At 47.3% G+C, this 19,365-nt stretch overlaps 1 protein-coding gene across 1 annotated transcript in view; it reads left to right on the top strand.

The window, feature by feature from the left end:
- The first annotated feature begins 2,367 nt into the window (after positions 1-2,367).
- The window catches only part of Ttc39b (tetratricopeptide repeat domain 39B), a 93,233-nt gene continuing 76,235 nt past the window's right edge, over positions 2,368-19,365 (top strand). The window contains exon 1 of the mRNA XM_032902353.1: positions 2,368-2,547. Within this exon, the coding sequence (XP_032758244.1) occupies positions 2,506-2,547 (42 nt within the window). The 5' untranslated portion in view covers positions 2,368-2,505. The remainder of the gene's footprint in view (positions 2,548-19,365) is intronic.

Raw genomic sequence — 19,365 nt, forward strand, 5'->3', positions numbered from 1 at the left:
CTTAGGTGACCCCTGTGAAAAGATCATTCTACCATGGGATGAGAACTACTGCATTAGGCTTTCCTTCTAGGATGAGATTCCCCAAGGGAGTTCTGATTTCTTGAAATCCATTGCTTTGATAGTCTGAGAAACATTTAGGGGACACACATATTTGTTTGTTTTTGTAGACAATCATCGTCCCTGCCAGTCTGGCTACAAAATGGTTACAAAGGTGGTGCTAGAATTTTTGGGAGTCCCTTCAAGTAGCTAGTGGATACTAAGGAAATCAAGGTCTCCTCTTGGGGGGGCGGGGTTCTTAGTTTCATGATAAAATACTTTAAGAATGGACTCAATTGGAAGTTAGAGGGCAATTTATGAGAGTTTCTTTCTTTCTTTTTTTTTTTTTCTGGGGCTGGGGATCGAACCCAGGACCTTGCACTTCCTAGGCAAGCGCTCTACCACTGAGCAAAATCCCCAACCCCCATGAGAGTTTAAAAGAAAAAACTCCAAGGCAGGCGAACTGAAAATCTCAGGTGCTTCTCAGAGGAGGCAAGAGGAAAAAAAAAAAAAAAAAAAAAGGAACCCTTTAAGCTATCATGGAAGTGAGACACGTGACGGGGAGGAGCTACATTTAGAGAACATAAGCATAGAAAAGAGAAGAAAAGGAAAAGTTTGGCTTTTCCAAGTAACAGGCAGATTAAGGAAACTGTATGTCTGCAGTTTGCTAAGAGTCTCTCTCTCTCTCTCTCTCTCTCTCTCTCTCTCTCTCTCTCTCTCTCTCTCTCTGTGTGTGTGTGTGTGTGTGTGTGTGTGTGTAGGAAAGAAAAGTGCATTATCTTATTAAAGAAAGAAGCATTCCCCTTACCTCTTTAACATGGCTCCAGGTGAGCCCTCCTTCTAAGGGGTGGTAATGTCTTAGCCAGATGATTGACATACCTCACAGGAAAGTCAGTTCTCCAACTAGGTCAGATATTGTATTCTCTTGATCAAGAGGAGTCTTCCCTTAACCGTTTTTTTTTTTTTACTGCTGCTGTGTCAAAGACACTTGCAGACAATAACATCATGAAGCTGGTATCAGGATGCCGTGGTGACTCATGGGAAATGTGTGTTAATAGGTCTCCTCTCAGCTAGTCTACTGAAATCCACAGGGAGAAAAAGCGGGTTGGCTGTAGTCCTAGAGAGACCCGCTATCAGCCAGGTACTGCCGCCAGACTGCTGTGTTCCTGACTCTGGCATCGCTGTTTTACTTAGCAGCCTGACCCTAGGAAAGCGCCTTTGAGTTTCAGTTTACTAGAGACAAAACAAATGAGGGCCCCAGCATAGTCCTAGTACATGATTAGTTCTCAGTTAAAACTAGTTTCTTGTTTTTATGTTTACAGATGGACTAGCAGTATTTCATAAATCAGCCACTGAGTATATGAGTGACTGCATACAAAAAGGCGGGTGGAGAGGGAAGTAGTGATAGCAGCGATAGAAATTTGGTGTCTGGGGACACCACAGAACAGGGATAGGAAATTTGGGGGGTACTCTAAATGAGTGGGGTGTTTTGTAACACTTGTCACCAAATGACACACCCTTAGGGGAACTTAAAATAAAATTGACTTTCAACCTTAAGATATATAGTTTTAACTTTTTTCTCCAGTTGGATCGCTCAATTAAAATTTGCAAGCCAGAAACAGGAATCAATTTCTAAACGCAGTCAACAGAGAATGCACAAGGCACAAGAAGCACCGTTCTAGGTCTTAGAGATACAGTATTGAAAAAGACAGCATCCCTATCCTCATGGATAATTCAAGCACAAATTACGTCTATTTGGATTTACAGAAGGGCTGAGTGAAAGATGCTGTAGCAAGAATAATCTGGAGGGTGTTGGGAGATATACAGGTCTCTGAGTTACACTGAAGTTACATTGAAGTCGTTGGTATGCAAACGCAGTGACAAAACTGAGCTCCCATCTCTTGTAGAGGATGTTCTTGACACAGCGACTTGGGCATGTGATGTGTCAGATGCCTCTAGGTGACCAGTGACCCGTGGCTGTCCTCTAGCTGCATCTGCCAGATGCTCTGCCCTCTGGGCTAAGTAAACGCTCTGGTTCTGGACCAAGGACTAGGCGGACCACTAGCTACAGAGGGAGCACAGCCACGACCTTGGGTTGGCAGCTCTGCGCGCTCCAGTCTGGGCGCCAGGCTCCTGCCAATCCTCTAGGGAGGCCGGTACCCTAGAGGTCCTTTTCCCGAGCACCCGCTGACTCTGTGGGTGACTCCTCCCCACGGCATCTGGTTGGCTGCTCTCTAAGGGGGCCGCGTGCCGGGGCGGGGCTATCCGGCGAGGGGGCGGGGCATTAGCCTGGCATCCGCTTGGGTACTGGGTGCGCAGTAGATACCGCGGCGCCGGGGGCGGGGACAGCTCGGTCCGGTCGCTCGGGGCCGCCTGGTTCCTCCTCCACCGGCGCTGGGCTGAACCCAGAGCCCAGAAAAGAGTCGGTTCTGAGTTCCCTGTGGGTGTGCGGCCGCCGCGGAGGGGAACATGGCGCTCGTGGGCAGCCGAGTGGAATTGGACGCGGACGAGGTGCGAGGACAGGCAGAGCGGGCTGGATGCGGAGTCCCGTGGGGTCCCGGCTGGCACGGAGGGTGGGCAGGGCTGTCCTTCACGCCAAGCAGCGTCCCACGGGGCCAGGCAGAGCAGCCCGGAGCCCGCCTGAGCCTCCTTGGACCCTATGGGCTTTTGCGGAGCCGTTCTAGACCCGACTGTCGCTTTCTGTGGAAGTTCCGCGGGGTGTCCGCCAGGCGGGTGGGGTAGGGCTGCCTAGTCACCCCGGGGCCGAGGGCGGGAGCTTGAGCCCTGCGGCCGGGAAACGTCCCCTGTGGTCCAGAATCGCCGGCGGCCTCGCCTATCTAGGCTACCGAAGTGACCTGCCGGGTCCTCGCGCGGCGCTGGGGTCTGAACGCTCCCGGGCGGGGGCGCCCGACCTGTTGATTCCAGCGCTTCCTTTAGCACTCTGCTGCTGCTGGGAGCGCGCGCTCTGCTCTCAAGTTGAGGGTCAGGCTCCTGCCGCCTCTGCTGCCATTTTACCTGACTTGAATTTTACAAGTCGCGGCCTGAGGAAGCTTTGGTTTCAAATGATGCAATAGATGGATGATGTGGAGGAAGCCAGTGAGTTAGGATTCTGTCTTTACTGCCAGAAGATCTTGGTAACGCATAAATATTGTGCTTTAAATGTTGACCTTAAGAACCGACTAGAAACTGAAGGATTTATATCTATGCTACTGACAGTTAAGAAGGCGAACCAGAGCTTCCCGAGGACCTTCCTTGCCTGTTGGGCCCAAGACCACACAGCAGGGAACTAGCGCTTGCCCAGGGGGCATGGTTGTGTTGCTGGTCCTAACTACACACAAGGCAGATAATGTGATAGCATATTTGTTATTATTCTGTGACAACCTTTATTTATAGCTTTAGGCAGTCTGTTGCCTGCCCTATTTTATTTAACAGCCGTAAATTTTTCTGTAATCCAGGTAACACGCCACTACAGTACTTTGACCGTCTATCACTTCCTCCAAAGTTTCTAATATTCTCTCTTGTGTATACATTGAATAGCCATAGTCTTGGCATGGTAGAGTTTATATAGTACAGTCTCAATTGCTTATCCCAGTTTTGTCTCCAGCTGCTTCTCTGTCCCTAACCATTTAATTTATTTGTATTGAAAATGAAGGCACAATCCTAAGCCTGGGGATAATGGTCTGTAATCTCAACACTCAGCTGAGGCAGGAGAGTCACAAATTCAAGGCTACCCAGGTTTAGATGGTGAGTTCTAGGCACATAGAAAAATCCACTAGCATGTTTTTTTTTTCTTCCCTTAAAAAAAAATCAAGACTCAGAGCAGCTCATAACTGGAGTGGTATTTCAGACTCTGGCTTACTGTTGGAGAAATGCATGCTATAACAGTAGATGTTAAGTGGGACTGTCTTGGCATATGGAGACGGAGGTCATTCAGTTTGAACGGCCAATAAAACAAACTCAGGAGCTCATGTGAAAGTTAGGTGTCAGAGCAGCAGACAGCCTGGCACAAACACTTGAATACATGCTTGTTGAGTGAATGCATGACTGCAGACAAGAGAGGGCTTCATCAGGCCTCATGCTGTATTAGTCTTAGGTGATAGACAAAGCACAACGAAACTCAATGTTCGTGCCAAATCTGCTTTTTACCCTCGTGGTGTACAGGGTGTGTGGTATGTTTATCCACCCTTTACTGAGTGCTTAAGTATTCTGTGTTTAAGGTCTCTCAGAGTGGGCAGAGAGAGAGAAGTCATGTGTGGACCCATTTAGGGTGGATGAGCAGGTGTGCATTAGGGTGCTGTAGCTCATATTCTTGAAGTACGTGTGAAGAATCCCTATTGTAAGTGGATTAAAGAAGTCTACCCCGATGGGCAGTGGTGGCACCATGCCTCTTCCATCCCAGCACCCAGAAGGCAGAGACAGGTGATTCTCTGAGTTCAATGCTAGCCTGGTGTATAGATCCTGTTCAGGACAGCCAGGGGGCTCTGTTAAACAGAGATACCCTGTCTGGGGGTGGGGGAGTTGTTGGGAGGAAGAAAGAAAAAAACCAAAACAAACAAAAAAACTCCAGCCTGAGTGTGGAAGACTGTCAGAGTCACCTGGTGTGTGTAGACGGGAGGCAACTTATCCAAGGTTCTCATACCCTCCAGAGCACTTGGCTTTCTTCCTGGCCGCTCTTCAGTGCTTTGGGAAGTAAAAAGGGACAAAGCCTCACTTATGTATATGTGTGTGGGATTAATTTGCTGCTGGTCAATCAGTGATTAAAATGGCAAACTTCTGATCATCTTAGGTGCCAAGCTAGTGTTGATTGGGAAATCAGACTAAGATCGAAGGGGCCTTATCAATGACTGATGACCTTGACTGATAAGTCATAGCCCCTGAGGGTTTACTCAGTTTCCTGGTCCTGAACAGTTAGGGCTAGGGCTATTTGGACATTTTAGTGTTGAGGTTTTTTGGGGGGTGGGGTGGGAGGGTAGGTGGGGAGGGAGATCCTTTTTGAGGTCATGACTAGTATTATAGGAATATCTTTTCTTCCTAAGTACCCACAGAAATGATAGTGGTGGGGAAAATTATTCTAAGTATACCTTGGGTGGATTTTATTTTTTGAAACAGATTTTTAAATGACTTTTTAGGGGGAGTGGAGAGATGGCTCAGTGATTAAGAGCACTGGCTGCCCTTCCAGAGTTCCCAGGTTTAGTTCCCAGCACTCATGGCAGCTCACAACTGTCACTTCAGTTCCAGGGGATCCAACACCCTCATACAGATATACATGCAGACAAAACACCAATCAATGCTTGTAAAATAAAAATAAAGTTATTTAAAATGGTATTTTAGATTCTGTAAAGAGAAGTATGGTTACATTTCTTCTTTTTTAATTTATTTTATTTTATGTACATTGATTTAATAGAAATGAACAATCTGTGTACCTACACATGTATGAATTGCATTTCAAATTAAAAGTCATTCAGTAAATACAATTATCAAGTTATTAATAGATTTAAATTTTGGATTTAACATTTATAGTTTTTTAAAGACGTATTTTTTCTATATAAGTATACTTCAGACACACCAAAAGAGGACATCAGATCTCATTACAGATGGTTGTGAGCCACCATGTAGTTGTTGGGATTTGAACTCAGGACCTCTGGAAGAGCAGTCAGTGCTCTTAACCACTGAGCCATCTCTAGCCCAACACTTACAGTTTTGTTTAGTTATTCTGAACCCATTATCGAGTCAGAAAATTAAGCCATATATATTCTCTTACACAATGCATGCACTGCATGTTGCTAAAATTTCTGTGCAGGTACAAACAGGAAAGCATCTAGAAAAGCTACTTAAGGAAGTGATAATGAGGGAAAAAAACCTTAAGAAACACTGAATCATGTGAAGAAATGGCTTATGGATGGATTTCATGGCCTGTTCTGTGTGTTTTTTTAAAAGATGGAGTCTTGCTATGTATTGTGGCTGGCTAGGAACTTGACCTTATAGACTAGGCTGGCCTCAAGCTTCCACATACTACCTCTGCCTTCCCAGTACTGGGCTGACAGGCATGTGACTCTACCCAGCCAATGATGTTTTTTGGTAAAACTGTTTGCCACAATTGCTTTATAATGATACTGGAAATCGTTGAAGGAGGGTGGTAGATAGTTTCCTAGAAGAGCACGCAGCGGGGCTGGAGAGATGGCTCAGCTGTTAAGAGCACTGACTGCTCTTCCAGAGGTCCTGAGTTCAAATCCCAGCAACCACATGGTGGCTCACAACCATCTGTAATGGGATCTGATGCCCTCTTCTGGTGTGTCTGAAGACAGCTACAGTGTACTCATATACATGAAAAATAAATGAATAACTATTAAAAAAAAAAAAAAAAAAAAGAAGAGCATACCAGCTTAGTAAATGATGGTTAGTTACCCATAACCAGTCCACCTGTGGGTCAGGGTGGGATTCAGGTAGGACTCTATAAGGTAGGCTCCAGAGCAAGCAAGACGGGTGCATTCAGTAAAGGGAACAGGGAGTGCTGGCCATCCAGCTTAGGGACTAGTTCAGGGTTAAAGAAGAATACATTGGGGTGAACCAGGATCCAGTGTAGGTGGAAGTTGGTGTAGACCGGATTAGAGGGAGCATCTTGGGGGCTGACACAGCAAAGGCAGGCTCAGATCCCGTGAGGCCTACAGGGCCATGCTAAGGGACCGGGATTCTGTCTTATAAATAATCAGGCAAGTGTTTGTTAGCAGTTCCACACTCCCCTGCAGAGTTCCAAGGGTCCCTTAATCTTTAAGGACCTTAACTAGGCTTTGACAGTCAAGATGAGCCGGTGTGAAACTAAAAAAAAAAAGAGAGAGAGAGAGAGCTGCTAGAGCTACCAGCCCCTCCTGGCTTTATAAATGACCCCGGGGCTATCTCTGAGAAGCCTTGGATGGAACTGTAATCTGATAAGGTAAACCCAGGAGCTACAAGGGTCACTTGGGGGTTGAAACTTTTTTCTTTTTTCTCTTCTCCCTTCTCCTTTTCCTTTTCTTCCCTTCCCTTCCCTTCCCTTTCATCTTCGTTTTTTGTTTTTTGTTTTTTGTTTTTGTTTTTGTTTTTTTTTTTAATGAGACAAGGTCTCACTATATAGCTTTGTCTACCTTGGAACTTGTTACGAAGACCAGGTTGGCCCCCAACTCATAGAAATCCATCTGTCTGCCGTCTGAGTCCTGGAATTAAAGGAATGTACTGCTATGCCTGGCTACTACATCTTTTTATTTTTTTAATTAAATTGAACATAATTAATTAGTTAATTTTTATTTTCTTTGAGACATGGGTTCTTTGTGTGTAGACCTGGCTATCCCAGAACACCTGCCTCTGTCTCCTGAGTGCTGGGATTAAAAGCATGTGCCACTACCGCCGGACCCACACCCCGTTTTGTTATAGTTACTGGTTAGTTTTCTAGAAAATGGCAAGTGTGCAGTTGTGGAAGGAGAAAGGCCTGACGCAAATGCTTATCATGCAGCATTCTTGGTTCTCAAGCAATGACCGGCTTTGATTCAACCACACTCCAGAGAGAAGCCTCCCTTTCCTTCCTAGGTCTCCCTACTTTTCAGGTCGTGGGATTGGAGACAGGAGGGGCCGAGGCTGTCTCAACAGCTCCTGTGGGCTGGGATGAGGCCTGAAATAGAGCAGGGGTGCGGGTTGAAGAGGCAAGGAGAGGACTTGGCTTGGGGCAGAGGTGTGGGAGAAGGAGCAGCCATGCAGTGGTAATTCTGGTTCCTGTGTAAGCTCAGGTTGGGTGGTGACGGAGGCAGGCATCTGAGCAGGAGAAGAAGGGCTCGTTCCCTTTCCTATTGGGTGGATCTTACTCAGGGAAGGAAGCAAGCAGGATAAACGCTGTGGCTCAGGAAGACTTCTTTACTGGGGGATCCTGGACTTAGGGTAGACAGGCTGTCTGTAAACTCGTAATGCAGGCAGTGGAAGGGAACAGCACCAGTTAGTGTCAGTCCAGCTCAGGTTAACAAGCCACCTCCCCTTGCTGAGATGCTGGTGTAGAATGTCTTCTGGAAACCTAGCTAGTCTTGGAGTGCAGCGTTCTCAGCAGAACGTTCCTTGGTGTTCCCCACCCCTCCACAGACTTGGGTACCTCCATTCCCTCTTTCCTTGCTTACATGGGCAAGGAGTCATCTCTCCAGGCGGTATCTGCCTTCTTGGTTCTCTGCCTTGATCTGTTGCTAATTGTCTACAGCGAGAATCTGATACTGTGAATCCGTGAGACTCTGGTCTCCATCTTGCCTTCTATGGACAGTTTGCCCGACCTGCCCCTCTGGGGCCCAGTAGTGAGCCTTGAGTGGAGTCTCCTGGAGTCACTTTACCCTCACTGCCATACTTGTGAGGGTCAGGCAGGGAGGAAAACTGGAGGAGAAAACCCCCTGTTGTTAGTAGCTCTGTCAGAATGCCTTTTCCATCCCTGGGCCCAGTGAGTCTGGGCTCCCTCATACTGCACCAGATCTCTGTATCACTGTGGCCAGACAGCCATCTTGAAGTTATCACAGCTTTCTGAAGGGACTTTTTTTTTTTTTTTTTTTTTTTTTTTTTTTTCTGGAGCTGGGGACCGAACCCAGGGCCTTGCGCTCGCTAGGCAAGCGCTTTACCACTGAGCTAAATCCCCAACCCCCTGAAGGGACTCTTGAGGTATGGGATACTTGGGAGTTCACAATGCTATCATGAGTCCTTAAAGACCCTGTGTGTGCATGGTGTGTGTGTGTGTGTGTGTGTGTGTGTGTGTGTAGCCGATGCGTTTTTGCTGTGTTCTGTGGACAAGTACCTTGGCCTTGATCCTATTATACTGGCACTTGTATAGGGTCTATATATTTAGATTGTCTTGGTAAACCATACACTGTATGTTAGTTGGATCTTACGGTAACTAATAGTGGTGCAGTCTGTCTTGAGTGGGAAGTGCTAGGGATAGGAGACTCCTCCTCTCTAGGTGGAGCTCTGGAGGGTGGGTCTGGGTGTGGCAGATACCAGCAGGCACTGGGGACACCTAAGAGGGTATCTCACTGGGAGAACGGTGAAGTTTTCGTTTATAGGATGAATAAAGGTTAACAGGGTTTGGTGTGAAGGGAGTTCAGTGTGGGTGGTCAGTGGGGTGTGGCTTTGAAGGTGTGTCCTGCTCCATGGGAAGGGAGGTCCAGACTTGGACTCCAGACTGCGACCTTGGGAAGGGCAGTAATTTAGAGCTTGCCTCTAATCCTTTGGGCCTTGATTGTTTTGGGGGTGTGGTGGGGGTGGTTCTTAATAGGTAGCCAGCAGTTTGAAATGCATGCTGTGTCTGTAAATGCTTTACAGTTTTGACATCTGTCATCTAGAAGGTGACATTTGCACAGGGCTTTTTCAGAGGGTCAGAGGTGGATTTTTAGCAGCCACTGTGGGAGCTGAGAGCTTGAGGAAAGGTGTGGTGGAAATGAAGCCATAGTTGGTGTGTGTCTGTCTGTGGCAGAGAACACTGAAGAACTGGCTGAGACTGGCCAGGTTTTGCTAGGCCTTGAATCAGATTAGCTGGGGGTTTTTGTTGTTGTTGTTGTTGTTGTTTGTTTGTTTCCCCCTTCCCAAATGGGGAGATAGGTGAATCTTTCTGTAGCTGAGAATTTTTACCTTTTTAGTGGCAGAGTATATGTTTTTTTTTTTTTTTTTTTTTAGTTTTTTTGAGACAGGATTTTCCTGTATAGCCCTGGCTGCCCCAGAACTCTGGAACCTCCTCCAAAGACCAGGCTGGCTGTGAACTGAGAGATCCACCTGCCAATGCCAGTGTGGGGTTAAAGGCACTCGCCGGCACCACTTTATGGGGCCTTTTACATTTATTTTGAGTCAGTATCCTGTAGATACTGTCAGCCTTATATATAGCGTTACTACAGAACGTGTTTCTTTGTACCAAGACATCAACTGAAGATTCTCTATAAAATCCAGAGACATTGAGCAGTGGTGGCAGCACGGTAGAGTGGAAGCGTGAGGAATTAGAAGAGCAGGCTAGCACTGTAAGAGTGCTCTGAGCAGTTTTTTTTTTTTTTAAAGATTTATTTATTTATTTATTATATATAAGTACACTGTAGCTATGTTCAGACACACCAGAAGAGGGCATCAGATCTCATTACAGATGGTTGTGAGCCACCATGTGGTTGCTGGGAATTGAACTCAGGACCTTTGGAAGAGCAGTCAGTGCTCTTAACCACTGAGCCATCTCTCCAGCCCCCTGAGCAGTTTATCCTTAGTGGATTCAGTGTAGTAATGTACTCAAGGTCTGACACAAGGGGAGGCCAGGCCCAGAGCCCAGGTAGTGCTCTATGCCCTTGGAAGCCAGCACTACTCACATAGACAGCAGCAGGGCTCAGTCAGTGAGCACCTGGTGGTCAGTGGGTTTCTGGGCAGGGCTTTGAAATCAGGCCTCATGACCTTCCTAGTCAGCCTCATTTCGCTTACTGTGTGTGAGTATGAGGGTAGTTTCCTGGGTGCTCAGTGGCCCCAGTCAGTGGGAGGAAAGGAGAAACCTTGGCTGGCCCTCCTGCCAGTGCAGCAGGGCCTCATTCTGGCTCTGTCCTAGAGACTGAGAATCAGGTGAGGAAACAGCCTGTGTACCTCCTCAGCTGTGTCTGACCCTGCCTGGGTTCTTGCTCGATACCCCCCAGGAAGGCCCCCGGCTGTGGACTTTTCCTAGGGAATGGGATTGAGGACTGGGAAAACGAAAGTAAAGGACACAGCAGTTGCTTCCTGTTTTCAAAACAAAACAAAAACCCGAAAGAGAGCGGAGAAAGTCCCCAGTGTCAGAAAGAGCTTTTGCTCACACAGTAGAACATATCTGTAGTGCCAGGTAACTTTGAAGGCTGAGGTAGGAGAAGCCCTTGTGCCCAGGAACCCCAGGCTAGCCTGGGCATCAGAGTGAGTCCCTGTGCATCTTAGAAAGCTGAAGGAAGTGACTGGTGAAAGGTCACAGAGCTGTTGGAAGCTGAGAAGGTTCACTCTAAATTCAGTACGTTCTGAAATAGGTCAGGGACCTGTGAACTCCCACGCAAGGCCTAACACAGGAGTTACCCAACCCTGCCTTGTTTATTCTATAAGTAAAGTTGTCTGGAAATACAACCGTGGCTGTTTGTCTAGATACTGTGTGTGGCTACTTTTGCACCACACTTGAGTAGCAAGGACACAGATCGTATGGTAGTTAGTACTTAAGGACTCGGAGGTCCTTTGCTGGCCCTTGTACTAGGTGACTTCTAGGGATATAGTTTATTCATATCTGTAGTGGAGCCTGTGAATAATTTGCTTCCTTCCTTCCCTATTAGTTAGATATCAGAACTTAGTCAATACTAGTCTGTTTGCCACATCCTCTGAAGTGGCGTGTGCAAAACTGGAGGCGGGGGGAAGTGGGCTTGAATTTCTGCTTCTTGTATAGCATTGGGTAAGTTACTTAATCTCGTGGGGTCTTCATATTAAGGGAAAACAGATCATCCTGCCTATTAAGATCGCTGAGGAGGGTGCAGTCTAAACAGAGCCCTAGGGTTGGGCATCAGTGCTAGCTCAAATGCTGGCTCCTGGCGCTGTCATCAAGAGCAGCTCTTAGGCATTGTTCTCCCAGACCCTGCATGGCAGTCCTTCACTGGGGGAGTCCCTTAGGACAATGCAGCTTCCTATTAGGTTAATTCCCAGGACTCCAGCTGGATAAACGCTGCAGATTTATAGTCCTTAAGCTTTTCTAAGGGAGAAAAATGAACTCAAAGGGCCATCTGTTCTAGCTTGTCTGCCACAGAACAGTGTTAGTATTTGTCCCCAGGGGAAGTGGCATCCATTCTTCCACTGACACTGACAGATAGATGGTGGTGTAACCTCTGGCTGTTCTGGACCTTGTGTTTTGTAACCCCACTTTCCGTTGGTGGAGGTCTGTGTTTTTACAGGGTATTCGTGCAGGAACTAGGTTTGTAAGGAACGAGGATGTAGGAAAGGCACGTGTATGGATGCTTACTGTTTCCCACTGTTACTGAGATGGTAACTCCTGGAGAGCAGAGATTCTAGAGTCTGAGATTGAAGATGGAGATGACACATTGGTGAGGACTTTCCTGCTGTGTCTTAACATGGCCCATGCATCATGAAGGGAAAGAGCACATAGGGGAGAGAAAGTTAACTTACTTGAAAGTCACCCAGTCTTCACATTTTATCTTTTAAACAATGCAGGGTATTGAACTCAGGGCCTCATGTATGCAAGGCAAGCACTCTAGCAACTAAGCCACATCCTCAGACTAATAACCCACTCTTCCAGTTACTAACCCAGTACTGCCGGTCAGTAACCCTCTCCCACAATAGTAATCGACACTAACCATTCATGAGGCTCAGTGTTCCGTTACTGTGAAGAGACACCATGACCAAAGCAACCTGTGACAGGGAGCATTTAACTGGGAGCTCGCTTCCTGGTTTGAGGGTTAATCTGTAGGCCCAGGGTGGAGGGAGAGCCACTGGGCCTGGCATGGCTTTTGAAACCTCGAAGCCCCCCTCCAGTGACACACCTCCTCCAACAAGGCTGACTCCTAATCCTCCCCAAATATCTCCACTCTCCGGGGACCAAGCCCTCACATATGAGCCTGTGGGGCCATTCCCATTCAAACCACCACAGCTCTCGGTTTGTAATCACTTCCAAAGGATCTACCTTTCAAGACAGTTTGAGTTGAGACTAAGTTCCCAATGGTTGGACTCTGAGAACCGTCTTACTCAATGGCGGTTACTGTAGAAAAGGTTAAAGGTAAAGGAGGTAGGTGACGTTGTGGAAGGACTCTTGGCACTGGGGCAGTCTGCGTGCTTGCTCTGTTCTAAAGCAGTGCGTCAAGAAGACTGTGCTTTCTAAAGTCCATCCTCACCTTCTTAAAGTCTTGTCTGGGCTCCTTATTGCCTCTGAGGTAAAGTGTGGTCATTTTGTCATGGTGGCTCAGTGGTTCCCACACTTGAATCTGCTTAGCGTCTCCTCGCTGGGGAGCAGGTGGCTTGTTAAGATGGGCATCCTGGGTTTTCCTACCAATGATTCTCATTCAGTATGTCTGGGTTGCTCACGTGGGGGACTTTTTGCATTGGCCTTTCCAGAGTAGATCTTAGTGCTCCTTGCCCCATGCCCCGAGGTCACCTCAAGTCCACCTGTTTCCTCTGCAGCTCCCACACAGGCTAATCAAGTCTTTTCTCATCATGTCCAACCCCTGCAGGTGCTAGCCCTCCCACAGCTTCCCCTGCCAGTCCGTAGCTCTTTAGCAGTCTTGGCTGTCCCCAAAGAGAAGGATTCTCCCTTTGACCCATCTGTGGTGAGGTCCAGCCAGGAAGAGATGGAGGTGCCCTGGAGTTCAGCTGGAACTGAGGCCTTTCTTCCCAGAAGATTTTAGCAGTTCCTAACAGCATGGTATATCCTCTCAGCCCTGAGAGAGAAATTTCCTTCCTAGAGTCAGACTTTTCTGTTGCAGTGGTAAAAATACCCAACAGAGTTTAAAGGAGGAGGAGTTTGCTTGGTCAACTGTCTGAAAGGGTTAGTCTCTTGTCATTTGGCCTTGGGTCTCTGGGCCTGCGGTGAGGCCCCTGCTATGGCCGTGGGAAGGTGTTGCAGTCTCCTTGGGTCTAGAGTTGTGGATCACGCCCCACAGCAACCCCAGGCACTTACTTCTAACGATCTTCTACTTTTCACTGCCTCCCATCCCAATAATGTCGTCTTTGTCCGACTCCGTAAAGGATCAGCCAGCCATAAATTAGGTCAGATCCATAGGATCCAAACACTTCCTAGATGCAGCAGCCAGAAACCAAGCCCTGAGCAGTGAGACTGTGGGGACATTTTGCATTCACCCTGATACCTGCATGAACATGCATTAGCTCAGTACACGCTCAGTACATTCTTACCCACGAGTGCCAGACTCAGGAGCGGAGACAGGACGGTAAGGAGTCATCCTCAGCTACTGCACAGTTCAAGGGCAGCCTGGGGTACACGAGAACAAACAAACCAGCCGTCCACCTAGCTTTTTCAAGCTGTGATTTACACACCATAAAGTTTGCTCGAGTCTTCCCTCCCTCCTCCCAGGGTAGAAATCTAATCTGACTTCCCCAGCGAGGAAACCCCTCTGCTGCTGTGTGTCATGGTGCTTCAGTCAGTGTCTGGTATATCCACCTACGTGACTGCACCCCTGGCTAGTAACTAGGCATCAGTCTTGCTGTTTCTTTTTATAAGGATTTATTTATTTATTATACATAAGTACACTGTAACTGTCTTCAGACACACCAGAAGAGGGTGTCAGATCTCATCACAGATGGTCGTGAGCCTTGTCTTCAGTACTACCGCTTACCCACGTTGACCACGTTGGCCTCGCATGTTCATCTGCTGCTAGTGATTTTTTTTTTTTTTGGTTCTTTTTTTCGGAGCTGGGGACCGAACCCAGGGCCTTGCGCTTCCTAGGTAAGCGCTCTACCACTGAGCTAAATCCCCAGCCCTGCTGCTAGTGATTTTAAGATGTACTTTGAGGAGGAGAGATTTTTGTTTTTAATCATTAGTAGCGATCCTTTTGAAGAACTGGCTCATGCTGGTTAATTTTATACCAGTTAGGGTCATCTGGGAAGAGGAGAGGAAACGTCAGTTAAGAAAATGCTTCCACTAGATTGGCCTGTACAAAGAGTGTGGTGCGTTTCCTGATTAATGATTGAAACGGGAGCGCCCAGCCCTCTGTGGGCCATGCCACCCCTGGGCAGGTGGTTCTGGGTTGTATATGAAAGCCGGCCGAGCAAGCCAGCAAGTAGTAGCCTTTCCTCCACGGTCTCTGCTTCAGTTCCTGCCTTGACTTCTCTCAGTGATGGGCCATAACCTCTACACTAACCTTAGCCCATCAGTGTTTTATCACAGGGCTGACACAAGCTCAAGCCAGGGAAGCAAGGAAAGGCCGCTAAGTCAGTTTCCTCACTCACAGCTCGACTCCTGGGGTGGGTATGGAGCGGTCATAAGATGAACTTGATTGGGGTTGGGGATTTAGCTCAGTGGTAGAGCGCTTGCCTAGAGGCGCTGTGGTCTCCAGCCTCTGGCTTGTTTCCTATCAGCCACAGATGGGTGTTTCTCACGACTTTTCAAGGTAGAATGACAGGAATAGGCTTCCCTATTCCTCCCGTCGTTCTTCTTTGAAAGGATGGAGTTAGTCTGCACTGGGGCTGTGCTGCACTAGGGTGCTCGCATTTAAGAATTGCTATTTCAGTTTTATTAAAAAAAAAAATTAAGTGAATTTTGGTTTGAAATTAGGACAGAATTTCCAAATATTTCTGAAATGGCCTAAACACATAAAAAAAATATATGCTGTGTTTTTATGTGGTGTTCATTGCATCAACTGTTACAAAGTCAAAATATTTAACTCTGAAAAATGCCGAAGATGTTTACCATCCTGCAATAGCAAATCTTCAGCCAATGTTTAATTCTTTATAGAAAAAACCCAGGTCCTCCTCATTAGTATGCAAATTCGCTTTCACCTTTATTCACGTTTTTAAGTGTGTGAGTGTTCTGTTTGAGTGTGTGTCTGTGCATTATGTAATGCTTGATGCCTTTTGAGTTCAGAAGAACTTCAGATCCCTTAAACTGGAGTTTTGTATGGTTGTGAGCCACCATGTGGGCACTGGGTATTGAACCTGGGTCCTCTGCAAGAGCAACAACTGTTTTAATGCTGAGCCCCCTCATCCTTAATGATAAAAGGAGATGTATGCTAATGAGTTGTCTTTAAACAGGATTTTAAAAATTATTTATTATCAATCAGTGTTTAATTTATATTCCTGGTTTGTATCCCTGAATATTTGATGTTTCATAATCATTTCTTGGGCAAAAAGAGATCGAGAAAATTTAAGAAGTCTCCCATTTGAAAGTATACAAGTCCAGTTGTCTGTAATCACATGATAGTAGTTAGATGTGAATATTTTAAGGTTGTTTAAAGAACTCTCGTCTGTGTGCTGACGACTTCAAAGCCCTGGCTTTCAAGGGAGGTCACTGGAGATTGTCACCTCTTGTAACCCTCTGAAGCAAACAGAGGGTTTTACAGAGGGATTTAAAATAGCACCGCATTCCCAAAGGCCTGGCATCAGCTTCATCCTCCCTTCCCACCTCTCAGTCACCCTTTCTCTGCAGTCAGGCACTGCTGTGGAGTCTGTAGCGCCTTTTTGGTCTCACTGTGGCCCCGTCTAAGACTCTATACAATGGTCTTCCCGGCCCCAGCCTCTGGCAGAGCATCCTATAGGTGTCCTTGCCTCCTCTTTGCCCTCTGGGATCTGCTCTGCCATCTGTGTCCCCACAGATCTTTCCCAGACCCTGATTACGTGTTTCTTCTCAGTGTGCAGACTCGCAGTGGCTGTCCTTAGTAATTAGAAGGAAACCACTCTCCTTGTGACCGGAATAGTCGAGCTTTTTGCCTCCCTCCAGCTGTCTCTTGCTGTCTCTGCCTCTTTTCCCTCTCGGTACCAGGTTATTCCCTACCATAGAGCTCCTGTGTGAGTGCTTCCTGGTCTGGCTGACTCAGCTGTCACCAATTCCTGAACTTCCCATCCTTACCACAGAGGTCAAATTTCCAAAGAGGCTTTGCCGGCTAGTTTTCTGTCAACACGGGCACAAAGCTAGAGTCATCCCAGAGGAGGAAATGTCTCCATGAGATCCAGCTATAGACAAGGCATTTTCTTAGTGACTGAAGGCCCACTTCTTGGTGGGTGGTAAATCATGGGAAACAAACGAGTATGCAGCACCCCTCCATGGCCTCTGCATCAGCTCCTGCCTCTAGGTTCCTGCCCTGTGTGAGTTCCTGTCCTGACTTCCTTCAATGATTGACTATAATGTAGAAGTGTAAACCAGATAAACCATTTCCTCCCCAACTTTGCTTTTGGTTATGGGGTTTCATCACAGCGATGATGACCCTAACTGGCTCCTATCTTCAGATCGGCTGGTCTTTACTGTGGAGCCTTTGTTTTCTCCTAGCTGTGGTTATTATCTACGTTATCTTGTTTGTTTATATCCTTTTTTGTTATCTGCCTCCTCTATCTAATTTTCCTTGCAGAAAACAGCAGTTGCTGTAGGCAGTTTAAGGAGGAAATAAAATTCATGGATGGGCTATAGTGTTTGATCTAGACTCGTGTTCATGCATGACCCCCCAGTCATATATAGAAATGACCCAACTTAGGGAAGACCCTGGCGCTCTGGGCTCTGTCAGTTAGCTCTCCATCCCTGTTATTAAGGGAGGAAATGTTTGTTTTGGCTTCCAGCTGTGGTGAGCTGGCCCCGGACAGACAGACATTCTTGAGGGAAGGTGTTCTGGGGCAGTGCACTGCTCTCGTGGTGACAGACAGCTTCCGATATGCCCTCCAAGGCATGTCCCTCCACAAGCTCTTGCGGGCTCCACCACAGCCCAGTGGTACTTCAGTACCAGCCGCACTGTCAGTGAGGACCAATCCTTCAACCCAGGAGCCTCCCTCTGGGGCTGTTTAACAGTGTGTCCCGACAGAAGGAGCCTGGGTTCTACTTTGTTTTATTTTATTTTTCACTGTTTAGCCCTGGCTAGCCTAGACACTTAGGGTCCTCCTTCCCCCAGTCCCCACCTTCAGAGTCTGGGACTAGAGGTGTGCGCCACCATACCCAGTGTGCACTGGTGAATCTTAGCAGGTGGAACTTAATCCACACCCAGGCGTTTGGAGGAGTTGAGAGATTAGCTAATGGCTAGTGGTGAAGTCGGGAGCAAACCAAACACACTGTTAAAGTCCATTTGAGAGTGTACATTGGTGTGTCAGAAATGAGAGCCAGGCTTGGGAAAATAAAGATATGCTTCAGAGTCACGGGGGAGAATTCTGACCCAGGAACTCTTCTGGCGAGCAAGCACTGGGCATTAGAGCATTCTCAAGAGGGACGGTTGTGAGAATTTGAGTTTTCTGGGCTATATTTGGGACAGAGAGAGAGAGAGAGAGAGAGAGAGAGAGAGAGAGAGAGAGAGTGGAAGAGCGGAAGGAAGAGTGAGAGTGAGGAAGAAGAGTGAGAGTCTCCTGTAGCTTTATTCACCACTTATATACCCAAGTTCTCCAGGTAGAAAATAACTGGGAAGCACAGTGGGAAACCCTGGCTCATGACTACCTGGCTCGTGACTTTGGTAACAAAAGACCGAATACGAGACCTGAATTAATTAGGGAGAAATCCGAGAAAATCAGCCTAAATCTCAAGGATAAAGGCTGGGGAAGCAAAAGGCAGAAGTAAATTGACCACCACCCAGGTGTGGTCCAGGTGTGTCAGTTCCACATGCATCAGCCGGGCTCAGCAGAGGTCATGCAGTGGAGACACCGGGTGTTTATTACTTGGTCTTTTCTTCCTGTGCTGTAAATACATGGGAGAGGCCTCTGTCCAACAATCCCATGACTTCTAACTGTGGCCATGCAGTTACAAAGCGGCCAGGCCCAAATCCAATATGGCACTACAGGCACTGTCCTAGGTGCTGAGTTTAGGGGCACATTTGCCCGAGGAGTGTGTGGTAGACAGGAGAGCTCACATGCTCTTCTTCAAGCACACTTTTTACATTAACTAACTAATCAGTTAAATCATTCTGCGCATATTCTCGGAAGTCAGAGGACAGCCAGCGTGGGAGTCAGTTCTGTTCCTTCACCATCTGGATTCCACTGGCTGAACTCAGATCTGCGGGTGTGTGTGGAGCTGAGCATCCGTATCTGCTGAGCCATCTTGCTAGCCCTCACCTTGAACTTCTTAGTAATCTCCAAACAAAAATAGTCAGCAGTGGGGAAATGGGCTGCCTGTTAGGTGATTACTGTCATCACCACTGGAGGGCAGGTGGCCTGAGGAGGAGAGTGAACCCCTGCTGAGGTGGGGCAGTATCTACTCATATATACCTCAGACTCACAGGGGGAGAATTCTGACCCAGGAACTCTTCTGGAGAGCAAGCACTGGGCATTAGAGCATTCTCAAGAGGGACGGTTGTGAGAATTTGAGTTTTCTGGGCTGTATTTGGGACAGCTTGAGCACCACAATGGTTAGGGACACTAAGTGCATTATAGAACATTGAAAGCAGTCGGGGTCTTGGAGTCCATACAGATGAAAGACTCACAGAGATCTGTTGGAGAACTTTAGTGCTGAATGCTGTGAAAAGGAGAGAAGAAAAGGAAGCTGTCAGTTTTCTAAAAGATAATGGTATAAAAATTCAAGATTAATGAAGGCAGGAGAGGCCTGAGTGCCCAGTGCAGTAGCTGGCTCTAGCCCAGAGCCTGTGCTGCAGGATTAAAGCGCTTTGGAGATGGATCAGCGGACACATAGTAACTGGCATGAAGTGTAGTCTAATTTACAGAACCAGG

This window comes from Rattus rattus, chromosome 1, assembly GCF_011064425.1.
Source record: "Rattus rattus isolate New Zealand chromosome 1, Rrattus_CSIRO_v1, whole genome shotgun sequence".
NCBI lineage: Eukaryota > Metazoa > Chordata > Mammalia > Rodentia > Muridae > Rattus > Rattus rattus.